General features: G+C 40.8%; 1 protein-coding gene across 2 annotated transcripts in view; it reads right to left on the reverse strand.

The window, feature by feature from the left end:
* Positions 1–27401, reverse strand: part of chchd6 (coiled-coil-helix-coiled-coil-helix domain containing 6) — a 209723-nt gene that overhangs the window by 174519 nt on the left and 7803 nt on the right. For both annotated transcript variants that reach the window (XM_031901175.1, XM_031901176.1), the window contains exons 4-5: positions 27022–27166; positions 5740–5841 (exon numbers count right to left, since the gene is read on the reverse strand). In XM_031901175.1, the coding sequence (XP_031757035.1) occupies positions 5740–5841; positions 27022–27166 (247 nt within the window). The remainder of the gene's footprint in view (positions 1–5739; positions 5842–27021; positions 27167–27401) is intronic.

A 27401-nucleotide genomic window follows, 5' to 3' on the forward strand; every position in this document is an offset into this window, starting at 1 on the left:
TTTCTTACTATTGAGTGCTATTCTGATACCTACAGGGAGCTGCTATCTTGCTCCCTTCCCATTGTTCTGCTGATCGGCTGCTGGGAGGGAGGTGATATCACTCCAACTTGCAGTGCTGCAGTAAAGTGTGACTGAAGTTTATCAGAGCACAAGTCACATGGCTGAGGGCATCTGGAAAACTAAAAATATGCCAGGACACAAATTTCAGAATTAAACATCCAAAAATCTGTTATCCGATTGTAGATAAGAAATAAGAAAGGAAGCCCTGCTGTGAATTGGGTTTCTGCCTATCAAAGCATGTTCCAACCAAATAAGCAAAATACAACTTTTAAACCAGAATGCGGGGGGTATTTCTAAGTACAGAATTTATATAAAAAATACAAAAACCTTGAGATCATTGAGATGTTGCTGAACTATAACTGCCAAATGTCCTTCCTGATAAAAGGTACAGTATACCAGTTTATGTTTTAAAACTACCAATCTGATCAGTTAGCATCAACTCTTTCCATGCTTGTTCTGCGAGCGCCTAATCATCTGACTTCAGCCTACGTGACATAAAAAGGATTTTTGTGTTAATCCCCCTCGCTGTACAGTGGCACAATCCCTTGCTGATTGTGCCTTTAATTGGAAGCCATGCCGGTGAACTTGGGAACAGGTGTCAGGCTGTTGTGATCATCTGTCAGAAATAATTCACAAGCTGATAATATTTATATACATGGTGATGGATTAGCGTTCACTCGGCAGCAGGGGATATTTCAGGCTGACTGCCACGTCCTATATAGATACCTCTGATCATGCACAGAAGTTGTTGTCTCAATTTGTATGATACAATAAGGCTCCATATCAGTCTGTATGATACAATATGGCTCCATATCAGCCTGTATGATACAATAAGGCTCCATATCAGTCTGTATGATACAATAAGGCTCCATATCAGTCTGTATGATACAATATGGCTCCATATCAGCCTGTATGATACAATAAGGCTCCATATCAGTCTGTATGATACAATAAGGCTCCATATCAGTCTGTATGATACAATAAGGCTCCATATCAGTCTGTATGATACAATATGGCTCCATATCAGCCTGTATGATACAATAAGGCTCCATATCAGTCTGTATGATACAATAAGGCTCCATATCAGCCTGTATGATACAATAAGGCTCCATATCAGTCTGTATGATACGATAAGGCTCCATATCAGTCTGTATGATACAATAAGGCTCCATATCAGTCTGTATGATACAATAAGGCTCCATATCAGTCTGTATGATACAATAAGGCTCCATATCAGTCTGTATGATACGATAAGGCTCCATATCAGTCTGTATGTTATAATAAGGCTCCATATCAGTCTGTATGCTACAATAAGGCTCCATATCAGTCTGTATGATACAATAAGGCTCCATATCAGTCTGTATGCTACAATAAGGCTCCATATCAGCCTGTATGATACAATATGGCTCCATATCAGTCTGTATGCTACAATAAGGCTCCATATCAGCCTGTATGATACAATATGGCTCCATATCAGTCTGTATGATACAATAAGGCTCCATATCAGTCTGTATGCTACAATAAGGCTCCATATCAGCCTGTATGATACAATATGGCTCCATATCAGTCTGTATGATACAATAAGGCTCCATATCAGCCTGTATGATACAATAAGCTCCATATCAGTCTGTATGATACAATATGGCTCCATATCAGTCTGTATGATACAATAAGGCTCCATATCAGTCTGTATGATACAATATGGCTCCATATCAGTCTGTATGATACAATAAGGCTCCATATCAGTTTGTATGATACAATAAGTCTCCATATCTATGGCGGTCAGAGTACAACCTTTTAAATAAAAATGAGCTACTGTATAAAATTGCTGAGCTGCTTTTAGTCCAGCCAGAGTTTAGAGATGTGTTGACCTTTAATAAATCAAAGTTATGTAAATCAGCCCGTTAGCTCATGCATTGCTATGTAGTGAGCACCGATCAACATTTATTAAAGGCAAATGTAGCATTTGCTTTCAGTGCTTCAGTGCCACACCAGGCATTTATCTGCAAGCTGGAAATTGGCCCCTAACAACTTTTGATGTGCCTGCACTCAACTGGGTGCCACTGTATCAACCCAGGGGCCGTCACATGGAGTGGATTTTAAGGGGCGGAGAATCCGCCTGGTGTGCCCCTAGCCTTACAATACAGGAGGAACTTTGTGTTCTTCCATTGAGATTATAATTATTGTTCCACAATAAAATCTGATGGGCAACATGTTGTCCATTGTAGGCCTATATTATCTTATACCTATTATCCATACCTACACAGTGCTAATTATAACACTGTTTACAGCCAAACATTAAACTTACCTGCTTCTGAGTAATACTGATACTTAATAGTAATACTCTGATTTCTGCAAACCTACTTTTCTTGTCCTTTTCTCATTAGTAACTTACTATTTACCTGGGTACATAACTGCTCTTCCTACATATTCACTTACACTTTCATTACAGGCGTTCATTACATGACATTTAATGTGGATAAATGCAAGGTTATGCACTTTGGTAGAATATAATGCTAGTTATATTCCTTAATGATATAGGATTCGGGATTGGGTTCGTCCTTAATTGAGAAGAATTTGGGAATTTTTGTGGATAACATATTGTGCAACTCTAGGCAGGGTAATTTAGTGGCTACTGCAGCAAATTAAGTACTGTTTTACAGTCTTGGTAAGGCCTCACCTCGAGTTTGCAGTGCAGTTTCTAAGAAAAGGGATATTAATAAGCTGGAGAGAGTACAGAGACTGCAACTAAACTAGTAAAGAAGATGGAAGAATGAAACTAAAAGGTTTGACTGTTACATTTGGAATGTTTTCGAACATGATTACACTTTACAAGTACAGATCTTTATTCCTATAGAAAAGATCAAGGTAAACCAGAGCCCACCCCCCCTTTAGATTAGAGCAACAGAACTTTCATATGAAGCAGTGTAGGGGGTTCTTTATGGTGAGGGCAGTGAGGTTGGCATGGCAGATTCTATTAATGTCTTTAAGAGGGGCTTGGATAATTTCTTGAACAAGTATAATATTCAATGCTATTGTAATCTTAGGATCTACAGTTAGTATAATAGATATTGATATATATAGTTTATATATGAGAAAGTATAGATTGGTTGGTAAGTGTCTGTGTATATATGTGCATTTGAGTTTGTTTGGAGGGGTTGAATTTAATAGACTTTAGTAACTGTTCACCCCTAATTAACTATGCCTGAGTTAAATATACATAAACAATGTTAAATCTAATTACGGCTAAAGGTTGAAATTATCTTAGGCCAAAAGCCCATAAAAACACTGAATAAAAAGTCTCCCTAAGTCCAGAGAAGGCCATAATCTGTGCAGTGTGAAGCTAATCGGCAGCGGTGGCAGATGGTGCAATGAGCGCAGGCTTGCATGCATCATAAATGAATAGAGACCAACTCCCGTTAATCTCCAAGGAGCAGCAGCATAAAGCTGCCCAACAGTATGGAGCGTTACTGGAGACGTTCCTTTACTTTAATAAAAAGCAAAAATTAAACATTGAATGGATAACTGATATATAACAATATGAGGTAGTTTATATATATATTTTTGTATATATTTAGATATATATACAATATTACACATATTCATAGCAACTATCAAATGTCATAAATTACCCTCTGTCAACATCACTCTGAAATGTAATTTCAGTGAGAACTGTCATTCAGGGCAAAGACAGGAAAAAATGTTGACAGAATTATGCTCAGTTTATTGCATTTGAATATGAGAACTGAAGTTCAGATTTTGTTCAGTCTTTGCAAAGCAAAAATCAATGTTTTCCAAGCCTATTTACTATATTGAGACAGGCAAATGTCGATGAATTACAACTGTCAGCACCCCATGGATGGCACTGCGGGGTTCAGGGAGTAGAAAGTAGAAAGAATGTTGCTTCCACTATATTGCACTTTGTGTAGCGTCGGGTGCAGGCTCCTCCCACTGCCAGTGGCAGGCTCCTCCCCACTGCCAGGGGCAATCCATAATTCATAGAGAATATACAGTGCAGCACTCCGAAATGGTGAAAATGGTGAATTTTATTTGTGCCAAAGATTATGTTTAGGGCAACCGCAACCGCAAAACGTTTGGCACAAATAAAATTAACTTTTTTCACCATTTCGGAGTGCTGCAATGTATTTTCTCTGGAAGTTGGATGGAGTTTACATTGGTACAGAGAGCAGAGTACCCAGTGCCCTTTAAAGGTGTGGTTGCCCGAAACGTTGGCTTGTCTATGGCACAAATAAAATTCACCTTTTTCACCATTTTGAAGTGCTGCACCGTATTTTCTCTGGGAGTTGTATGGAGTTTACATTGGTACAGAGAGAGGTGCAGGGTACCCAGTGCCCCGGGCATGTACCCCACTGTTCTGCAAACACACTGAGCCCTATGCGCTGCACTAAAAGTGTTCCAGAGGAGCCTGCCCCTGTGAGCATAAGGCATGGATGGAGCGCCTGATTGAAATTCTGCACACACGGCTGATGCATGTATTTCTATTAATGTCCAACGTGTGTCAGACTTAAGATAAGGGTTCCTACATCATGTCCGAGCAGTCATCTAGAGAATGGGAGTCTGTGTAAGCTATTGGCCGATACTTAAATCCCAAGGAAGAAGTCACCCGGCTATCTCCTGAGCACATGTGCCGGTGGCCCCAGATAAGAGTAGAGCGAGGGGAGGGGGAATGCACAGAAATTAATGATGTGAAGGTTTTGGGAGAGGAGGAGAGCAGAGCAGCACAAATCAATGTCATACCTAAGTGCCCTTACAAGGAATAGATGTGCGATGTGGCACTTTCCAGCCCGAGATGCACAAAGCAGATTCCTTATAATACAAAGTTTACCCATAATCTCCCTATTAATCCTCTGCTATCTCTAATGTTTGGCTGCTTCAGTGACAGCAGAAAAAGCCAATCAAACACATAATAAATACGCACATCAGTACAAAGCACTGCCGCAAATTGCACGAATATATAGCAGCCAATCGAATCGTAACCACATTTTCATACAAAAAAGCCAGGCAAGGAAATTGTGGCAATTGGCAAGCTCAAGGCTACACATATAAGGGGTCAAAAGCGTGCCCCTTAGTGCTCTGCACTGATTGTCAGATGAAAAATCTAGCGCCCAGTAGCATAGAGCATGGTTAGAACGCACAGCATAGCCCTGTCCTTACTGCCTACCTTAGGGCAAAGAGTAAGGACAAGGCCCCAATATGAGCTTTGTGCCCTGATGCACCCTACCCCACGTGTCTATATGATAAGCCAATGTTGGATCCAAAGACCTTGTGGTTGGTCGTTGTGCTCCAAAAGCAGAGGCCTACGGTTATTTGCAGATAGCCGATTGCATTTTTGCAGTTTGCATACTGCACTCAGCTGCAATGAGGCCTATAATTCTCTTAATATTCTCAGTTAGCAGATCTGCATAAAATGATTACACTGATTTTATTAAAAACTGTTTTTGTTATGATGAATTTGTGACAATAAAGGTTAAGTCTACTCAAGATAAAACACTGGACCTATTACTATAGCCCCCCTAGGAACTTCCCCACAACACACTAGGTGTTTTATACCCAGTTATAACAATACCCAATGTAAACAGTTAAAGGAGAAGGAACTGTATAATCACTTGGGATGGGGGGCCAAAATATAAGGCACCCCCCGTGATTGTAATCACTTACCTGATATCCCCTGTCAGCAGGAAACTGCACTGGCTCGGGATACCTGCAAGCAAGTGATCCTCTTCCTCCTGGCTTCTTTCTTTGTGATCCCACACATGCGCACTACAATGAAAAAGCCGACTTTTTTCGTAAATTTCAGCTTTTACCGCTACTGCGCATGTGCAAGTGGCACAAAGACAGAAGAAGGAAGAGGATAACTTTTGCCCAGGTACCCTGAACCGGTGCAGATTTCAGTGATCCCCCAGTGATCATACCTTTCCTTCTCTTTTAAGTATAATAGTAAGTTGTACAATCTGTTAGCTGCAGTGGGCTTAGGTGGACGGCATATGGCTGGCTTAGCTTGCCACGGTCCTCTCAGGGTCAGTTATAGCACTAAATATGCCCATCCATGCTTACAGATCCTTCCTATTCCAAGCCTCGAACTGAGTTAGTGGGACACCGGTAGAAATACTAGTTGGTCCCACCCTTCATGGGCCCCACTGCCACAGGCATTCTGATTGCCTAGAACAGTGGTTATCAACCTTCCTAATGCCGCGATCCTTTAATACAGTTCCTCACGTTGTGATGACCCCCAACCATAAAATTATTCCTAAGATCATCTGAAATATGTGTTTTCCGATGGTCTTAGGCAACCCCCTGTGAAAGGGTCGTTCGACCCCCAAAGGTTGAGAACCACTGGCCTACAATCTGCGGGACAAGTGGCATGAGATTCCTAGTACTCAAAGCAGCAAGAATGGCCAAATGGGGGGTATGTGGTGGCTGGAGAAGGAGGGACTTCACAAGGGAGGTGGGGGTCTCCGTAGAGGTCACAGCCTCCGTTGGGCCCCAGACACAACAGTGTCCTGAGATTCCTGTCTGTTAGAGCCCCCCCCCCTTGTCTCATGTTTCATTCTTTCATTTGATTGTAAGCTCTAAAGAGCAGGGTCATCTTTATCATTTGTATTTATATAATTTGCTATATACTATATATACCCTCCCATGTTACAGCACTACAGAATATGTTGGAGCTTTATAAATATATACTGAGGGGGGCACATGTGTTTTAACTGCTACTGTGATAAAAAAAAATCCCTTACGGCCTCATTTACAAAGTGCAGGGCAGGGTGCAAACCGCTAGGTTTTTTATACTTTCGCACCCTGCTCTGGATTTTGCACTATGAGAGCAGGTCCATGGATAGAGCACTGCCTGCATTTGGTAGTGTTGTATTAATGAGAGGCAGGCAGGGGGAGGCACATAAGTGTCCCCCCTTCTGCCCCATAACTTGCCAGTCATTTAGACATGCCAGTTAGGAAGCCCCCTTGGGTGCAGGGTACAAAGGACCCCAGTACTTCTGCCAGCACTACATCAGCAATAGGTATAGAGTGCAGATACAGTATGGTCTGGACACAAGCACTTGTTGAAGGAACATTAAGAGTTACAATATTGCACTCCATACTTCTCTTGCACTGCACCTGTATCTGGGGCATTAATAAACTACTCTTTGATTGGACAACTGTGGATTTCTCTACTCACTTTTCTTAAATTTCACTTTTTTATGTTTTTACCTATAACCACTACAGTATAAAGCTTTTAGCTTTTCTTTATATTTACATTCAGCTTGCTGTACAGTCCTGCGGCACATTAAAAGGATTCTGTCATGATTTTTATTGTATACTTTTTATTTCTAAATTACACTGTTTACATAGCAAATAATTCACTCTGCAATTTAATATGTTATTCTTAAATCAACAAATGTATTTTTTTAGCTGTAATATTGGTGTGTAGGCGCCATCTCAGTGCATTGTGCCTGAGTCTGAGCTTTCAGAAGGAGCCAGCACTACTCATTAGAACTGCTTTCAGCTAACCTATTGTTTCTCCTACTCCCATGGAACTGGAGGAGTCCCAAGCCGGACTTGGATTTCTTACTACTGAGTGCTATTCTGATACATACTAGGAGCTGAAAAGTGTCTACTGTGGCACCCTGGGAAATGAAGAATATGGCTAGCCCCACGTGAAATTTCAAAATTAAATATAACAAAATTTGTTTGTTTGTGCTTTTGAAAAAAGGATTTCAATGCAGGATTCTGCTGGAGAAGCTCTACTAACTGATGGGTTTTGAAAAAAACATGTTTCCCCATGACAGTATTCCTTTAAGGCTTGGGGTAATACTTTTATTACAGCCCCCACCAGGCCCAAACAGCCCAATAAATAGTGAGTGTCTATGGCATCTTACAGCAGCCCCTCTGGCATTTGCCAGAACCCACAGATTTGCCATTCTGAGGCTGCCTGTGCCCTTCCACTGTTAACCACAAATTCTTAGCAACTTTGTAAGAATTTATAGTTCACAGCAGCAAAAAGATTGCACATTATACATCTCTGGCATAAAACACTGATATAAATAAACAAATAGATGTTTCTATGTTAAACCCCAAAGAATTATTTGTTGTGCCACAGTCCCACAGGAATTAGCCGAGCTGCTTCAGAGGATCAGCACTGCCGCATACAGAACAAGCCAAAAACCTTTACTACACCAACAGATTTTCTTTCCCCAGTAAATCTGTTTTCAGAGAAATAAGGGCAAAGAAGCAATACTGCGCCGAGCCTCATCAGCCATTAAAAGCAGGACTGGCTGCAAGAACATCGGCTGCTGGAATCTGCACAAACTCTCTGAACGCAAATTAACCTTCAGAGCGGTGAGATAAGAGCCGGAGCGGCAGAGGGACAGTGCTGGGAATCAACTCAACCAAGCAGGGAGGGGAGGAGAAAATAAAGCGGCTTCTCTTTAACCCCACAGTATTCTTCTTCCATAAACTCACACTGATAGCACCAAGGGGAATATGCACATTCATCAAAGCTATGCACCTCCATAACTGCTTCGTCTTGCTATCTGGAATGTACAATGCAGCTGTGTCATCCCTGAACCATCCCAACAGTGCAATCAGGGAGGCTTCTGGCCTTTTGGCCGCACCCTATGCTGGTCTAAACATCCCAGACCCCAGCACTTGGACCAATGCAAGGAGGGGTGCAATTAGGGTTGCCCCCCATCCGGTTCTCACCCAGACAACCCGGTTTTCGGAAAGGCTGTCCGGGTGAAAACTGCCTGCTCGGGATAAGGAAAATTTGAAAATTCAGACAGGACAGGACTGATGCAGCGATTGCCACACCCCTTGACAACGCGGATCCATCCCCACAAGTCACCGCCCACCCACAAATGTAATTGGCCCACCCCTAAAATGCCACAGCCCGCATTTAGATTTGTCAAAAGATGGCAACAATAGGAACAATCGCTAGTGCAGAGAACACAATTCCCACCAGAAGAGTCAAATTTCCAGTTAAGAAAAAAATAAAAATCTAAATTCGTCTCTTAAAGTTTCATGAAGTGGCCTGTCAACTCTGAGTGCAATATGTTCTCCTATAAAATTACCATGAGTTAACTGCCCTTTAAACTGTAGTGGATGTTTAATAAATTCTTTTGTGATTTTCTCAACCAAACAATTTTTCCAGTTGCAAACCCACACACATGCTGTGAGCCACTGACAGGTTTTCCTTGCTTTAATTGGCTAATTCCGGCATGAGGCAGCTATTTGCAATCAGGCCCGGACTGGGATTCAAAATAGGCCCTGGCATTTCAAGTACACAGAGGCTAAAAAATAAACAGTAAACACCTATTGCATCTTATAGCAAGTTTCTCTGGCATTGGTCAGAATCCACAGACTGCCAGTCCAGCCTGTTTGCAGAGTACTTCTGGCACACAGAATAGCTGGGCTGTTTGCAGAAGGAAAATAATATTGAGGAAGCACAACGATAAACTATGACACCATTCATATTTAAAAAAACTATAAGAAAAATGAAAAAGATCCAGTTATTAAAATTAAAAAGATTAAATATTTAAAGAATAAGCAGTCAATGCAGTTTGGATGCATGATAATATCTACTACAGTTCCCCAAACTTAAAGGAGAAGGAAAGGTAAAAACTAAGTAAGCTTTATCAGAAAGGTCTATGTAAATACAGCCATAAGCACTCACAGAGTCCTCTGTCAAAAGATTTCTTGTGTCTGTAATTCCTGTGCCAGAGACACACAGCTCTCCACTCTCTCCCCTCTCCTGCTCCCCCCTCCCTCAAGAATGCTAAGAACTCATTCCCCCCCCCCCTTAGGAATGTGGATCTGAGCCAATCAGCAGGACGCTGACTCATAGTCTTACTAACTGGTTATACACTTTTTAGGAGGGACAGAGAGATTAAAAAGGGTGGAGGGGTTTGTCTTTACGTAAAGTCAGACTTAAAGCCATGTAATAAAGACATTACCAATGAAAACGTCGAATCTCTTTGGGTAGAAATTTCAGTAGGGCTGAAGGTCACAAAGAAAATGATCATTGGTGTATGCTATAAACCACCCCGTATAGATGAGGGGGATGAGGCCCAGCTATTGTTGCAAATGGAGGAGGCTTCAAAACTGGGTCAAGTTGTTGTTATGGGGGACTTTAATTATCCAGACATTGACTGGAGTAATGGGGTGGCTAAGTCAGAAACAGCTAGTAGGTTTGTAAATATGCTAAATGACAACTTTTTATTTCAGGCGGTTCAAGAACCCACTAGGAATGACGCTATTTTGGACCTGGTGATATCTAATAATAATGAACTCATCTCTAACATTTGTGTGGGTGAGCATTTGGGGAACAGTGATCACAACATGGTCTCCTTTGAGATAATGCTGCAGAGACAGCGCTATAAGGGAGTAACTAATACGCTCAATTTTAGACGTGCAGACTTTGCCAGTATAAGGGCATCTCTGCAATGTGTCAACTGGGAAAGGCTTTTCATGGGGTTAGGCACAGAAGGAAAATGGAACATCTTTAAAACATTGCTTTGCAGGTATACACAACAGTATATCCCCCTTGTAAGCAAGGAGAGGCATCGCAAAGCAAAACCTTTATGGCTGAATAAAAGTGTTAGTGTCGAGGCATTCAAGTTAGCTGGGACAGCAGAAACTTTCATCAGGTACAAGGAAGCAAATAAGGCATGCAAAAAAGCTATCAAGCAAGCTAAAATAGAAATGGAAAGGGATATTGCTGCTAGGAGTAAAAAGAATCCTAAATTATTTTTTAATTATGTGAATAGTAAAAAAATGAAGCAAGAAGGGGTGGGAACTTTATTATCACGGGGGGGGTAAGTTGGTTGATGAGAACGGGGAAAAAGCTGAAATTTTGAACTCTTATTTTTCATCTGTCTATACATCTGAGGAGCCAGATAATGAAGGCTTTCCTTTTAATATGCCCAGTTCTAGTAATTTAGCTACTGACGCGTGGGTCACTTGGGAGGAAATTCAAAAGAGACTTGAACATGTAAAGGTAAACAAAGGTCCAGGGCCGGATGGGATTCATCCCAGGGTATTAAATGAGCTGAGCGCTGTGATTGCCAAACCTCTTCACTTAATTTTTCAGGATTCATTGAGGTCTGGCATGGTGCCAAGAGACTGGCGGATTGCTAATGTGGTGCCGTTATTTAAAAAGGGATCCCGTTCTCAGCCTGAAAACTATAGGCCTGTTAGTCTGACATCAGTAGTAGGAAAGCTTCTGGAAGGGGTAATAAGGGATAGGGTACTTTAATACATTGCAGTTCACAATACTATTAGTTTGTGCCAGCATGGTTTTATGCGTAACAGATCTTGCCAGACTAATTTAGTCGCCTTTTATGAGGAGGTGAGCAGGAACCTTGATGCTGGAATGGCAGTTGATGTCATCTACTTGGACTTTGCTAAAGCGTTTGATACAGTACCTCACAGAAGGTTAATGATCAAATTAAGGAATATTGGCCTAGAACATAATATTTGTAATTGGATAGAGAACTGGCTGAAGGATAGAGTACAAAGAGTGGTTGTAAATGGAACATTTTCTAATTGGACCAGTTTGGTAGTGGAGTACCGCAGGGGTCAGTCCTTGGGCCTTTGCTTTTTAACTTGTTTATTAATGACCTGGAGGTGGGCATAGACAGTACTGTTTCTATTTTTGCTGATGACACTAAATTGTGCAAAACTATAAGTTCCATGCAGGATGCTGCTGCTTTGCAGAGCGATTTGACAAAATTAGATAACTGGGCAGCAAACTGGAAAATGAGGTTCAATGTTGATAAGTGCAAAGTTATGCACTTTGGTAGAAATAATATAAACGCAAACTATCTACTGAATGGTAGTGTGTTTGGGGTTTCCTTAATGGAGAAGGATCTAGGGGTTTTTGTTGATAACAAGTTGTCTAATTCCAGGCAGTGTCATTCTGTGGCTACTAAAGCAAATAAAGTGCTGTCTTGTATAAAAAAGGGCATTGACTCAAGGGATGAGAACATAATTTTGCCCCTTTATAGGTCCCTGGTAAGGCCTCACCTTGAGTATGCGGTGCAGTTTTGGGCTCCAGTCCTTAAGAAGGATATTAATGAGCTGGAGAGAGTGCAGAGACGTGCAACTAAACTGGTTAAGGGGATGGAAGGGTTAAACTATGAGGTTAGACTGTCAGGGTTGGGGTTGTTTTCTCTGGAAAAGAGGCGCTTGCGAGGGGACATGATTACTCTGTACAAGTACATTAGAGGGGATTATAGGCAGTTGGGGGATGTTCTTTTTTCCCATAAAAACAATCAGCGCACCAGAGGTCACCCCTTTAGATTAGAGCAACGTAGCTTCCATTTGAAGCAGCGTAGGGGGTTTTTCAAGGTGAGGGCAGTGAGGTTGGGGAATGCCCTTCCAAGTGATGTGGTAATTGGCAGATTCTGTTAATGCCTTTAAGAGGGGCCTAGATGAGTTCTTGATCAATCAGAATATCCAAGGCTATTGTGATACTAATATCTACAGTTAGTACTAGTGGTTGTATTTATAGTTTATGTATGTGAGTGTATAGATTGGTAGGTGTGGGTTAGGTGTGCTGGGTTTACTTGGATGGGTTGAACTTGATGGACACTGGTCTTTTTTCAACCCTATGTAACTATGTAACTATGTAACTATACTATAACTGAGCATGTACACTGGTCTCGGTGTCTGTGCAGGAGCGAAGCATTATGGGAACTTTCTTTACACAGCTTTTTTTTCTTTCTGTTTGGCTTCTGATCATCTGAACAGGTGAAATATGGGGAGACTTAAGGGTACTATTGAGACAACAGAAGGGGTGCCTGCAGCTTGAGATTAACTCTTTATTAGCCTTTCCTCCTTTAACTAACAATTAACTTTACCTTTTAAAACATCCCTTGCAGTTACTGTGACTATCTCTGGCTTGATGGCTAATTGTGGCACAGTAGGTGCATAAAAAGGAAGCAAAGTTTATCCAGTTGTATGTGAGCTTGATATTCCTACTCGAGTCACATCTCACTCACATCTAATGATGTTATAGGAACTGTTATCCAAAAAGCTTCAAATTATGGGAAGAAAGTATCCATTAGAGTCCATTATAAGCAAATAAGTATTTTTTTAAAAGTGATTTCTTTTTCTCTGTAACAATAAAACAGTACCTTGTACTTGACTAGTACCAACTAGTTGCATGAATCCATATTGGAGGCAAAACAATCCTGTTGGGTTTATTTGATGTTTAACGGCTTGGTAATCCAAATTACAAGTGAATATGGTTTCTCCAACCTGAACTTTAAATGTGATAATTGAGCCTTTTTTAGGGGACAAAACAGAAATAAATCTAGAAATACAGAAAGGCAGATGTAGGGACATCTTTGGCCTCAGACCAGGGCAGAACCCAGACAGCTTGGTATTACAGTTCATGTCCATGGAGTGATTTGTGTGGGTGAAACCAAACCCAGACGCTGGGGCCCAGCAGTATAATCGCTAAGGGGAGTGGCCCCTGCAAAACAAATATTCTCATGTAATTGGTTTAACCATTACTACTGCTGCTGCCTCAGATTGTAGAAATGTTGTGTTATTATATCTTTATTGACAGTGGCGTAACTCCCTATCAGCAGGTCCCAAGGCTGTGAAGAAGGGGATCACAACCTCCCTCTTGCTTGTACCTGCTCCGCTGGAGTAATACTATTGCAGGCACTAAGGGGAAGAAGAGCAGGTACCGCAGCAATGAGACCTGCAGAAGGTCCACAAAAAAATGTTGGCAGAGGGTCCTTGGAGAATTTAGTCTAGCACTGAATATTTACACATTTTTATAAAGCACCAACATACAGTATCCTGTAGCACCAGCACCAGGCCAAGTAGCAATGGCAGAAATAAAAAAGCAGACACAATTTAAGAGTTCTGGGTTTAGATCAGGTGAGGTGAGATTGAGTTACATATTGTCAGCATAGAGAATGTATTGGAAACCATTTGTTAATTATCTGCCCACAGGAAGAAGTATAGAGAGGCCTAGGACAGAGCCTTGAGGAACCCCTAACAGAAGATAATACTCCACTGTAGGACACTGAATGAAGCCATTAGATAGCCTTGCTAGAGCAGTTTCTGTGGAGTTTTGGGACCTTAAAGCCAGATTGTAGGGGGTCCAAGAGGTTATGATCAGAGAGGAATATCATCAGTCGGTTGTATACCAATAAAGCCAAGAAAAGGGATGATGGTTACCACATATAAGGGATTAAGAAAGAATTTTCTTTCTCCAGAAAAAGGAAGAATATACCCCTGAACAATGTAGGTCTCTATAAAAAAATATATTGCACAAAACAGTCCAATGACTACATGTTGAAAGACACGAAACGCGTCAGGATTAGCTATTTCTTAACCCCCTTCACCCGTGTCTGGAGTGTGTACCCATCGAGAAATTGCGCTTGTGATTGCATAAAACAGCTCATATATAAATATACTTTTTAGCAGTATGTGCTATTGGTTAATCCTAAAGAGAAAATTGTACTATAAGTACCAAGGGCCGCCCCCTGGGATAGCACTATTCATGGTGCACACAAGCCAAGGGCACACATACATGTTAGGTCACGTCAGCCAATTAATGGGCAGAGTTCTGCCTTTTGCTCCCACACTACTTCCTGTTACAGTCAGAGCTGCATAATTTCCTGTCAGCTGATCTCTGAGGGAGCACACAGCCCATCACTAAATGGCGGCTCAAGGGAAAGGATGTAAAAGTGCAACATTTACCGATATATATATATATATATTCCAGTTTGGTGAGATTCTTTAAAGGAGAAGGAAAGGTTAAGTCACTTGGGGGTGCCAAAATGTTAGGCACCCCCAAGTGACTTAAATCGCATACTTTTTACCCCGGGCTGGTGCCCCTGTTCAGAGAGAACAGCACCAGCCCGGGGTAGCAGCGAGCGCTTCCTCTTCCATATTCGCTGCGTGCGCATGCGCAGTAGAGTGAAAAAGCCGATCTTAAACATAGAAGTCGGCTTTTCACTCTACTGTGCATGCGCCGGCCCACGGATTTCGCCGGCAGCGAGAGAGGAAGGAGGAAGGCTCGCTGCAGGTACCCCGGGCTGGTGCTGTTTTCTCCTAACAGGGGCACCAGCCCGGGGTACAAGGTAAGCGATCTAAGTCACTTGGGGTGCCAAACATTTTGGCACCCCCAAGTGACTTAGCCTTTCCTTCTCCTTTAATAGGCCACTTAATAAGATATAAAGTATTCATTCTGGGAGTATAATATTCCTAACAATGAAAATGTCTGTTCTACGCTGTCTACTGGAAAATAAACCCTTCTTATATACAGGATACTTTCCAACATTACTTGCATGAACTGTATCAGAGACTGAGAAGAGGAGGAGGGGGTGGATAAGAAATTTCAATTTTAATTGTAAAAAGGGTTATTTTTGGTTCTTCTCATTAATAACCGTGTTGAAAAATTGTAATATGATAATTTCCTTTCACTTTGAACCTCAGTGATCACATCTGACCTTTCTGAGCCATGGGAGATTGCATCTCATTAGAGCAGCCTGCTAGAGCCTATGAAAGCAGGATACATAGTACTTATAATTAGATAAATATTCATTGCAAGGAATGAGCAGTTCCGCTCATGCAGCTTATGAATTCACTATCAATCTGCTCTTGTGGGAGAAGATTTAAAATTAGGTGATAATTTCCCCTATAAGAATAAATTGCTTGTATGTTAAAAAAGGAGGAAATTTAAAATGCATAATGTGGTGCCTTTGTGAGACTAAATGGCTGTTCTGATCTAATCTGATGCTCAGCGAGTGAGTGGACTGGCACTGTAGCCCTTAAACTTTACTGCATGGCGACTTTACTGACTGACTACACAGTTAGGTCAAGTGCTGCCATAGCTCCTTACTGGCAGCAGCCAGTCTAAAACTGCAAATATTTCAGAAACCACAAAAAAAATACAACATTCATGTAAATCATAAAAGTGTCTATTTTCTGAGGGGGGGGGAAATGTTAGGCACAGGTTGGTGCTCCTGTTAGCAGTGCCAAGCTGTCATCTGCTTACCTCAGCTTTTAGTTCCCGTGGCACTTGGCGTTCTGCAAATGCACAGTAGAGTAAAACCTCGGGTACACAAACAGGAATTTGTGCATGGGATGCCTGGGACCGTCAGTAGAAAGTAAAATGGCAACACAGGCTGGCATGGTTCTCTCCTAACAGGAGCGCCAGCCTGGGGAAAAAACATTACGACACTCCCCGGTGAAAAGAAGCAATCTTCTTTAAAGGTGGCCATATAAGAGCAGGTTTAAGCTGACAATTTGGGCCCTTCAGACCAATTCAGCAGTTTATCTGCTCATGTATGGGGACCTCAGACAGGCCTACCCAACCAATTTTTCGGGCAGATGTAAGTTGGGCAGGTTTTATTTTCCCTTTGGATCGAGGACTGCATAGGCTCATTGATGGGCTCCTATTTCTGTTGTTGCAATACAATCCTTTGGCCCATGGCTACTATGGCAAGAAAGGGAAACCAAAGGGGCTACATGGCAAAAGTGGTTGTGAGGGCTTGGAAGGAGCTGTGGTATGTAAACTACTTAATTTGTGTCCTACTTCTGCTATTGTCTACTATTCCGAGAAAATATAAAAAAAAAAACTCCAGCCCATGCAATCCCTGACTACACTAAAGGTGGTCATAGACCAAAAAAAAAAAAATCTGATAACTTGGCCCCTGAAGACCTACTTGGCAGCTTATTGGCTCATATATTGGGAACCTCCCACCAACCAATATCTGGGTATAAACTGGACAGATATCTATTAGAGTTATATCTATCAAGGTTAAAAAACCCCATTGAGGGCAAGGACATCATTGGCGCATTGACAGTGGTGCACACTCTCCTGGTGTGTCTCCGTAAGTCTGCGGTACAATTTAGTCATTGTCGAAACGACTGGACCAGCCCAAGTAGGCACAGAGTATGGCTGGCCAAACTGGGCAAAGATCCAATTACTTAATGACCTAGCTAAACAAGAACTATACATTTCAAGAACTTCTGGTGGAAAATATCCCACATCTTCATAAAAAGCTTTCATCCCAGGAAATAAGAGTCCCAAAAATAGGCAGAATTTTGATGTCAGTACCCCTTTGAATTCACATTACCCAACTTTCACAGTCACTCGCAATAATTGGGCCAAATCTATTTCTCTTGAAGAAACAAGCAGTTTCCAGAGTGCCATGCATCTACATCATTCAACAATCAGATCTCTTGTTAATCCCTTAACATTTGATCATTTTATTAAATATACACATTGTTTTTATACTTTATAAAGAAAGTGGAAAAGAAAGCAGAAGAGAGCCTAAATGTGCCAACGCACTGAGGATTAAACCCTGAGAGATAGCCAACCCGATGCTGGGCTGCAATCCTATTAGTTTCTGCACAAATCCCACACAAGGCTTCATCTGGCAGAATTAATTTCATTGTTCTATTAGGTAGATACATTTCCTGATAAAATCTGTCTTCAAACAGGAAAGTACTGTCAGCGCCGGCAGCTGGATCTACATGGCTGAGCCCGGTTTAAAAGAGCCTAATCCTCTTTCTGCACATCTTACAAAGAGCTCTGATTAAACGCACTTTTTCTTATTAATTGGGATGCACTTGAAGAGTGTGGTTACCTTCCTCCCTACACAGCAAAACACTACAGTGAAAAGTCAGAAACTGTTATTAGAGCACCAACCATGGTTTAATTAAGATTCCTATCTCACTTTGTTTGACTCTGCAGGTCAGATGGGACCGCAGTTTGGCCTGTCAAATCTGTCTTCAGATGGACCCATACACCTAGCACTGCTCAGGCAATAAAGTCAATATTTGACAAGCTCCCAGAAGATACTTCTCTGTGTATGGCCAAGTGCATATAGTCCCATTTTATAATTAAAGTTTCAACAATTCAAATATATTACTGTTATTTACAGTAGCAATATTACTGTAAGCCACACAAAACAGCATGATGATCCAATTATGGGTATCCACTAAGAATCCCTGATAATGAGCTATCTAAATCTATCTATCTAAAGGTAGAAAGGGAGTTCTGAACAATTTGCCCTGTTTATAAAGGGAAAGGGAGGTGTGTTCACACAGACCTTCAAATTATAGCTTTATAATAGCAAAAAATAAGAAAATATGTTGTTGTTTTTTTAAATACAAACAATAGGCAGAATGTAATTTTAACACTTAAAAGTGAGAACAGGGGAGACTAGCCATTTGCTCTCCTTGATACACCCAAAGGCCACTTTGGGTAAGATTTGGGGTGAATATGTATTATTCTAGATATTCTTGGAGCTATGACTAAATGACTGATACATCTATATTTTCCTGTATCATTTCATGAGCTAAGGGGGGCCATGACTAAAGGCTGGACCTTCAAGTAATGCTTGAAATGAAGACGTTTGAACGCCAGTGCCTTAAGCTAACGGTGTACAGAGTGTATAGAATTGCTAATCGCTAAAAGCATGGTAATTGCTTCCAATCTCCCTTTGGAGAATCCCATGAAATCGCCAGAACAAACAATATTCACACAATTCTCACCTGTAATTGTGCACCACTATTTAGTGAGCTCTTCAGAACACACTATTAATTGCCTACAGTTGTATATTTTTGAATTCAGGATGAAGGCAACTACTGAGTGCCCAAGGCCACTTATCCCTCAATATGAGGCTTACATACAGTTAGCATCTTTGATTTCCCCAGCAAAGAAGATTTTAGATATATAGGCTGCAATAGCAGCAGCACCAGTCATGGTTAAATATACAAATATATAAGGCAGACTATTACCACGTTTGAAAGCAAGAAGGTAGATTGTATACATACCAAAAGGGAGAAAAGGGTCTGAGCTCACATTAAAGAAAAATTAAACTCCAAATATGAATAGAGCTAGAAATTCCATATTTTCTATACTAAACTTAATGCACCAGCCTAAATGTTTAGCATCTCCATAGTAGCAATAATTTAGGCCCTCAAAGTTGTCATAGGAGCTCCCCATCTTGGATTTTGTTAGTAGTGTCAGTGGCACCACACATGCTCAGTGGGCTCTGGGCAGCTGTTGAGAAGCTAACCTTACTGGTTGTCGCAAATTATCAAGCAGAAAATGAGGTTCCATGTCATAGAAGCTGATGCTACAGGGCTGATTATTTATTTCTGACACAAACTGCAGATTTCAGAGCTGCCATATACTAATAATCTGAATTATTAACAGCCTTGTATTGTAAAATGTTAATTAAATATATACAGTATATTGTGAGTGGGTCCCTAACCTCAGGTAAGCACAGAGCATATGCAGTGAATCAGCAGAAAAGAAGATGGGGGGGCTACTGGGGGCTTCTTCAGGGGCTCAGATCTAACCGGCTAAAGGGCTGTAGCTGGTACAGGAGCACACAATATACTGTATAATATAATCCTACTTCTTTAATTAAGTTTTAAGCCACTGTCTCATATATTCTACAATAAGATGTGTGTATATAAAACATATATTCTATTACCAAAGAATAAAAAGCCTTCTGAACCTAAAGGCAAGGAACACAGGCTATTAGTAGAAATAATACATTGCCAGAGCGACAGAAGCAGATTAATACTGCACAACAAGCTTCTCGGCAAGCTCTGAAAAAGATACTGAGCGCCGATATATTTTAGGCACATATTTGCCTGGGTCTGAAATAAGTTCAAGAATCAATGACATTTTTTAAAACCGGCAGGGGAAGAACAGACTAATTGGGCAGAATGATTTCCATCTTCCTCCTCGGAACTCTCCGTAGATTTATTCTGATGACTGTGCCTGTCTGCGGCATGGCTGACTGAGGCAGGGAAGGCAGTGAGCTTGGTCACTGAGACAAGGCAGGTGAGAAGTGTTATCTAGCACAGATGGTAATATGTGCCAGGCATCTGACGCTGTATAATTCCAGCCAGACGGGAGGGTAAGTGATAATTACATATACGCTAATAAAATTTAAGGATAGAATAAGATTATCTCTAGAAGTGGCAATTAATTTTTCCATAGAAGAGGGAGCGTGGAAGAGCTGTCAGACCGGGGAGAGTGGGACGACCTTGGTTTTAGCTGTGCGCCGTGCGTCCTTCCTAACAGTTTGTTCCTGATAACTTCTGTCAGGTGAAATGAATAAGTGATGGTAATTGCAGCTTAAAGCACCAAACGAAGAAGCTTAATGTGAGAACAGTGTACATTGTTATGTGAGCGGCTTTCATTCTCCTGTTGGCTTTCTAAAGGCACACAGTAATTACTGCTCCAGTAAAAGTGCTACGTATAGAAAATATAATGCGGCAGCCCACATAAAGGAGAGTGTTAGTTTTAAATGTGTTTGGCCAACATCACTGCCAAGAGTTCCCTGTTGCCCTCTATTTTAAGGCCAATCATTTTGGTACAGCGTGGCCAACAGACTAAACAAATCTCCTCAGGGTATGGTGCCCTTTAAACAAAAAGATCAATCAGTTCATGCAATCTATCTCAAGTGTATTTTATAATTGTGTTTCTATGTGCAGGGCCCCAAATGAGCATTCTGGATGATTAAGAACCTGATATGAAAAACTCTTAGCCAAATTTCATTTGAATTATTGACTTGTAAGCATTTTGACCATTTATCCATATGTGCGTCAGTTTGTTACATTAAAGTTATTAAAATAAAGGCCGATAGGTCATGCATGGCCCTCCTGCCTGCTCAGGAGCATCACTGACTTTGTATCACACATTCATTTTATCATAGTCTGGCCTATATACATATGTTTTGTTGGATAGCTGGCCCACTGCCACCTGAGAAAAGCTGGAAAGCACTGTATAAGGTCAGTATAAAAGAGAGTTCCATCCTGTTTAGGGCTGGATAATGAAGCATGAGTTGGTCAACTGCCATTTCTATTTTGGGTATTTAATGCTCATTTGTGGCCACAGAGGGCTGCTATCAGGGGGATACTTCAGTCAGAGGCCCCATGGCAGAAGGGGGCCCAAGAGATGTAAAAGGGTGAATCAGTTGTAGTAAATAGGGTAGGGCTTGTGGGCAGTTGGCAGGGTTTGGGTTGATCTGAGCAAGGTTTCCACTTAATTAGTTGTGTGGTCACGAGTGTGCTGGTCATTTTATTTCATTGGGGTCCCTTTTTATATATTGGCAGGGCCCTCTGCCCAGGACCTCAGGTGACCAATGGGTTATAACTGGGGCCCACTGAGGAAAGGACCCTGCTAGCTTACATTGCCCATACACTGAAAGACCCACTAGTCTGGCTAGGTCAACAAAAGAGAGGATCTTTCCCTGACATGCCCACCGTTAAGGTGAGTGATATCAGAATGATCTGATCACTTGGCTGTTTGATATCAGATTGATCTGATTACTTGGCTGTTGGGCCTCCTACTTCCAAAGGTGACCATACACAACCCAATTAAAGCTGCCAACAGATTATGTTGGCCCGTGTATAGGGCCCTTTCACAAGCCTACCTGTATTAGTACTACTGCCTTTAGTTGTAGGAGGCCCCAGGATTCCTGATGGCAGCCCTGTTGCCACACACAAAAACAGAAGATCATCCAATTCAACTGAAACTGAATGGATGAGTGGGTCCCCTTCTTTGTGGCCTTTGTGGCCAGATCCTAAAAAGGTTGCTGCAAGCCCCACACTTTGCAATTCAGCCTTCCCATAAGCTCCTTGCACTCGCTCCTGCTATGTGCCATGTGGGATTCTATGTACATTGTCTTTTTATATCACTTGAATCTTTCCAATGTGTCAGAGAATATTACCAGATCTCGTTATCCATTACTATTGCCTTAACAAATTTCCTGGCAGTCACTGGAAATTGCCTAACAGTAGGCCACTTGTTAAAGCCTTCCAAATAAGAAACTTATCGGAAAGGGAATTATGTGACGAATGTAACGAGGATGGAGCTGCCAAGTGATGTTATTATGCTCTATTTTAAATGCGATGATGTATTCTCTGGAGCCGTCCCGTTGCAGCTGACAACGGTGAAATGCAGAGCAATCAGATTACTCCCAATTACCCTGTGATAGGTGAGCGGATTCCCTAGCTTCCAATTTAGCAGATGAGGAGATAAAATTTGTGAGAAACGGTGCAAAAGTATGTCTTGTCTGCAAAACTGCCGAGAGTTTGTTATAGCAATCTCATGTGAAAGCTGAGGATGACACCGGCAGGGAATTTCCAAAATCCCTTTCTTTCCTAAATATTCATTCAACGGATTTCTCTCCTGGTCATATCTAATGCCCCTTATTAAGTGTTATCCAATGATTTCACTGTTGCAAGTCCAAGTGCTCGATTATGTTGAAAATTAGTACGGTATGGGATCCGGTATCAGGAAACCCATTATGAATTATGGGAAGCGCATCTCCCATAGACTTCATTATAATAAAAAAATTAACATTGTTAAAGCTGATTTCCTTTTTCTCTGTAATAATAATAATAATAATAGTATATTGTACTTGATCCCAACTATGATATAATTAATCCTGACTGGTGGGAAAATAATCCTACAGGATTTTATAAAGTTTAAATCATTTTTTAGCAGACTTAAGGTATGGAGATCAAAATTATGGAAAGATCCCTTATCCAGAAAACCCAGATAACAGGTCCCATATCTGTACTTTGATGACCAGTTATTCCTATCCAGTACTTGTACTAATGGTTTTCCTAAAGCCAATTTATTGATTCTATTGTTCTTTGCTTGAGTATCCGTCAGTCCTGGCATGCTGGGAAGGAATATATGGGAATATGCAGTTTCCATAGCGCTTCCTATCAGCAACCAGACAAGTAACTAATTACCAGGTAACTTGACTATTATTGTAGCAGATCTGGCTGTTTCTAAATCCTTATTAGCCACCCACTGGACACAAATAAAAAAATGTAGGTGCTTAGGTACTGAGTGGGGTGGTGTAAGGATCAACAGGGCCCAGGAACAGTCAGTAGTAATGGGCATGGGTAGTTTAGATTACTAACCAATCACACATTTTGGTCCTTAAACATCATTCAGCCTCTAGTTTTTGATTTTAGCTTATGTATAGTCATGAATTTAAAATCACCTGCATTTTTGGGGGGTATAGTTTTCCTTTAAAGGTTGTCAGAAATCATCAAAATGTTATCAAAAAGGGATAATACATATGTCATAGAAGCTGATGCTGTTTATTTGGCTTCTACACTGTCATGTAATTTGAACCTGAACTAATAACTAAACATCTTTATATTAGGAAATGTATATACTGTATATTTTTGGCCAGTCCCTAAGCTAAGATAACTGACAGCACACCAGAGAATGTGCTGAAAAGTTCTGAAGAAATACTAGCGGCATCTTCAGTGGCACAGATCTTTAGGGCGAAGACACACAGGGCGATTAGTCACTGCAATTTTTTAAAAGGTTTCAGCGACTAACCTGTGTAGCGAAAACTCGCGAGCCATTAGTCGCAGCAACCGCTATCCTATCTTATGGCAGAAAAGTCGCTGCAACTAATCGGCCCATGTGTCTTCACCCTTGCTGCTGTTGGTGGCCTTGGGCTAGTTCAGAAGTCAAAAAATATGGTGTAGCACAGGGATCCCCGACCTTTTTAACTCGTGAGCCACATTCAGATGTGATGAGCCACACAAGCATGAAAAAAGTTTCTTGAAGATGCCAAATAAGGGCTGTGATTGGCCCCCATGGGAACTGCTGGCCTGCAGGAGGCCCTGATTGGAGTAAAACTGTGTCTCTGTGCTTCCAAAACTTGTCTCCAAACCAGAAATGTAAAAATTTGCATCTACTTTGAGGCCTCCGGGAGTAACATCAGCGTGGGGGGGCGGGGGTGAGCAACATGGTACTCATGAGCCATTGGTTGGGGATCAATAGTAAAGCATCTCCAAACTAATTCTTTGTAGAGCTGACATCCTTCTTTAAAAAGGAAATAGTGAGGCTTCAAGGTCAAATCATTTTTTAATACTGCTTCACTAGACCTCTGTTAAATGTAATCAACAAACTGATATTTTACTTTTAGAATGTTTTCATTCATCAAACTATCATGTTCGGCAGCCTTGTACAGAACAAAAAAAAGTGAAATGCAGACATACTGAGATTGGAATAGAGTCTTGGATACAGAAATATCCACAAGGTATAGCTACTGAAAGGAAATCAATGTGCAAATATATGATTTTGTTAAACTGACCCATTTTTTACGCTTCTCCTTTAAATGAGAAGCCAAGCAGGACCTTAGCAAGTGTCAGATTCCATGATTCTGTCTCATAATACAAATGTTGGTTAAGGAGGGCATGATTTGTACATTGATCACATAGAAATTCAATTTGCCCTCAACATAGCTTGTTTGTCTTCTTAATAAATCAAAAGCTGGGAGCTAAGAGCGGTGATTGAGGGGTGCGCATAAGCACCGGGGCACAGAATAGATCTGGCATGCTAATACCTTAAATGGCCCCCAGGCAAAAGCAATTACAAAACTAAATAAAATGGAGCATTTATAATCACGGCGTTAAATCCTCTTACAATATTTATGGAGCTGAAACAGAAACAGAGCTCGGCAAAACTCAAAGGGGAAGATGATCCTCAAAGGCACCGGTTCTGTAACACCTTCCCTTTAAACGCCTAATAGACCTTTTCAAATATCGAGGAGGAGAGCACAGTACAAATATATGTAAAAGGAAAAAATAATCAGCACTTTGTTGAAGGGGTTGTTCACCTTTGAGTTACTACTCAACTATTACAGGTACCGGACCCCTTATCCGGAAACCTATTATCCAGAAAGTTCTGAATTATAGAAAGTCCATCTCCCATAGACTCCATTGTAATCAAATAATTCACATTTTTAAAATGATTGCCTTTTTCTCTGTAATAATAAAACTGTACCTGTACTTGATCCCAACTAAGATATAATTACCCCTTATTGGGGGCAGAACAGTCCTACTGGGTTTATTTAATGGTTAAATGATTTCTTTTTCTCTGTAATAATAAAACTGTACCTTGTACTTGATCCCAACTAAGATATAATTACCCCTTATTGGGGGCAGAACAGTCCTATTGGGTTTATTTAATGGTTAAATGATTCCCTTTTCTCTGTAATAATAAAACAGTACCTGTACTTGATCCCAACTAAGATATAATTACCCCTTATTGGGGCAGAACAGCCCTATTGGGTTTATTTAATGGTTAAATGATTCCCTTTTCTCTGTAATAATAAAACAGTACCTGTACTTGATCCCAACTAAGATATAATTACCCCTTATTGGGGGCAGAACAGCCCTATTGGGTTTATTTAATGGTTAAATGATTCCCTTTTCTCTGTAATAATAAAACTGTACCTTGTACTTGATCCCAACTAAGATATAATTAATTCTTATTGGAGCCAAAATTATCTTACTGGGTTTAATTACTGTTTAAATAATTTTTTTTAGTAGACTTAAGGTAGGAGATCCGAATTACAGAAACACCCCTTATCCGGAAAACCCCAGGTCCCGAGCATTCTGGATAACAGGGCCCATACCTGTACTATTAAGTAGAGTATAATATTTTGAGACAATTTGCAACTGGTCTTCTTTTTTATTATTTGTGGGTTTTTTTTTTAATTATTTCACTTTTTGTTCAGCAACTCTCCAGTTTGGAATTTTAGCAGTGAACTGGTTGCTGGAGTACAAATAACCTTAGCAACCAGGGAGTGGTTTGAATGAGAGACTGATATATTTATAGGAGAGGGTCTGAATAGAAAAATAAGTCATAAAAATTAACAATAAAACTGTAGCCTCACAGGGCAATAATTGTTTGCTGGGGTCAATGACCCCCATTTGAAATTTGGAAAGAGGCAGAAGAAGAAGGCACATGATTCAAAAACAATAAAAAAAAAATAAAGACCAATTGAAAAGTTGCTTAGAGTTGGCCATTCTTTAACATACTAAAAGTTAACGTAAAGGTAAACCACTCCATCAAGAGTTTGTGTGATGCAGCTGCCAGAGTGGTTGCTCCTCTGAAGCAAAATCCACTGAAATGCAGGTATATAATTCAGGGAGCAGATTTGCTTTAGCCAAGTCATTCACTATAGAATGTAACACATCTCTTTTACTGTTATCTAAAGAAAAACGTACAGGTATGGGACCTGTTATCCAGAATATTGGATCTTCATACCTTAATTCTACCAAAAAAATTATTTATGTACATAATAAGGCTTATTTACAACCACGGCCGAACATATATTTGTGCAAAATGGTTGCAATTAATTGGCGCCTTGTGACTATATAACATCACTTGAAATGGCATATATTGCCACTTTAACAGACTTTAGATGCAAATATGTCCAAATGTTAGATGCACCCACAGCTGCATTCATTCAGATGCATCAGGCAAAACTATCCTGAATGCAACAATACACTTCCAGTTAGGAATGGGTTCTTATTTATGCTTAAAAATAGCTGGGCACTACCTGGTCAAAGGGACACTTCTCAAAAGGCACTTGTCTGGTTCTATGAAGTAAAAGTGTATTTAATGGTAGTTGTGTGACAGTATCTACCATGCAGCATATGTACTTATTAGTGACATAGTAGGAGACACAAGACAGATAAACCAAGGCAAAGCAAACAAACCATGGCTCTTTTATACCATGCAATGTCACAGAAAATAAATCCATTAGATGACCGCACAGCAACAAATGCGATCACATATACATTTATGTAAAAATAATATTAGTGCAATGGTGTTATGTATGCATATAACCTATGTATGAAAGCAGCTGCCATAAACAACCTACTGTAAGCTCTGTTGACAAAGTACTTAATTGTACTGATAGAGTCATTAATCTTACACAGAAATGCCACAGCACTTGTCATGTATAATAATAATTTCGATGCCTAAAGGATCTGAATTACACGTGCCAGAAACCACTAACAGCCAATACTGATTTTAGTGCTTAAACAAAAGTGCAGCCTTTGCTTTCAACAAATTCCCTGCAGGATGCTGGGGGTTATGAGGCCAAAGAAGTGCAGACTCACCAAGTGTTCAGCCTTTCTGCGCTCCTGATTGGTGGAGTTCTTCTCCCGCAGGATGGAGGCGCTGAGCTTCTCATGGGCTGACTCCCTCTCTCTCTTTGCAAGACGAGCTAGCTCTTCCTGGATGATGGCCTGTTCTCGCTCATACCTAAGGCACAAACAGAGCAACTCATCACAAAACCATTTACAATCCAAGTGTTGGTAGCACTTTAGGTCAGTGCATACTTGTGGGTAGAGTTCATAAAAGTATGCAGTTCCATATCAAAATCTGCCCAGTTTGTGCATGTTCCATTCCTGTCAATGCATTCTAAAGACTTGGCAGATAGCAGCAGCATGTATTTTCCTTGGCAGCATATAATAAATATGCCCCTATATGTGTTCTT

This window comes from Xenopus tropicalis, chromosome 4 (genome assembly GCF_000004195.4).
Source record: "Xenopus tropicalis strain Nigerian chromosome 4, UCB_Xtro_10.0, whole genome shotgun sequence".
Classification (NCBI taxonomy): domain Eukaryota; kingdom Metazoa; phylum Chordata; class Amphibia; order Anura; family Pipidae; genus Xenopus; species Xenopus tropicalis.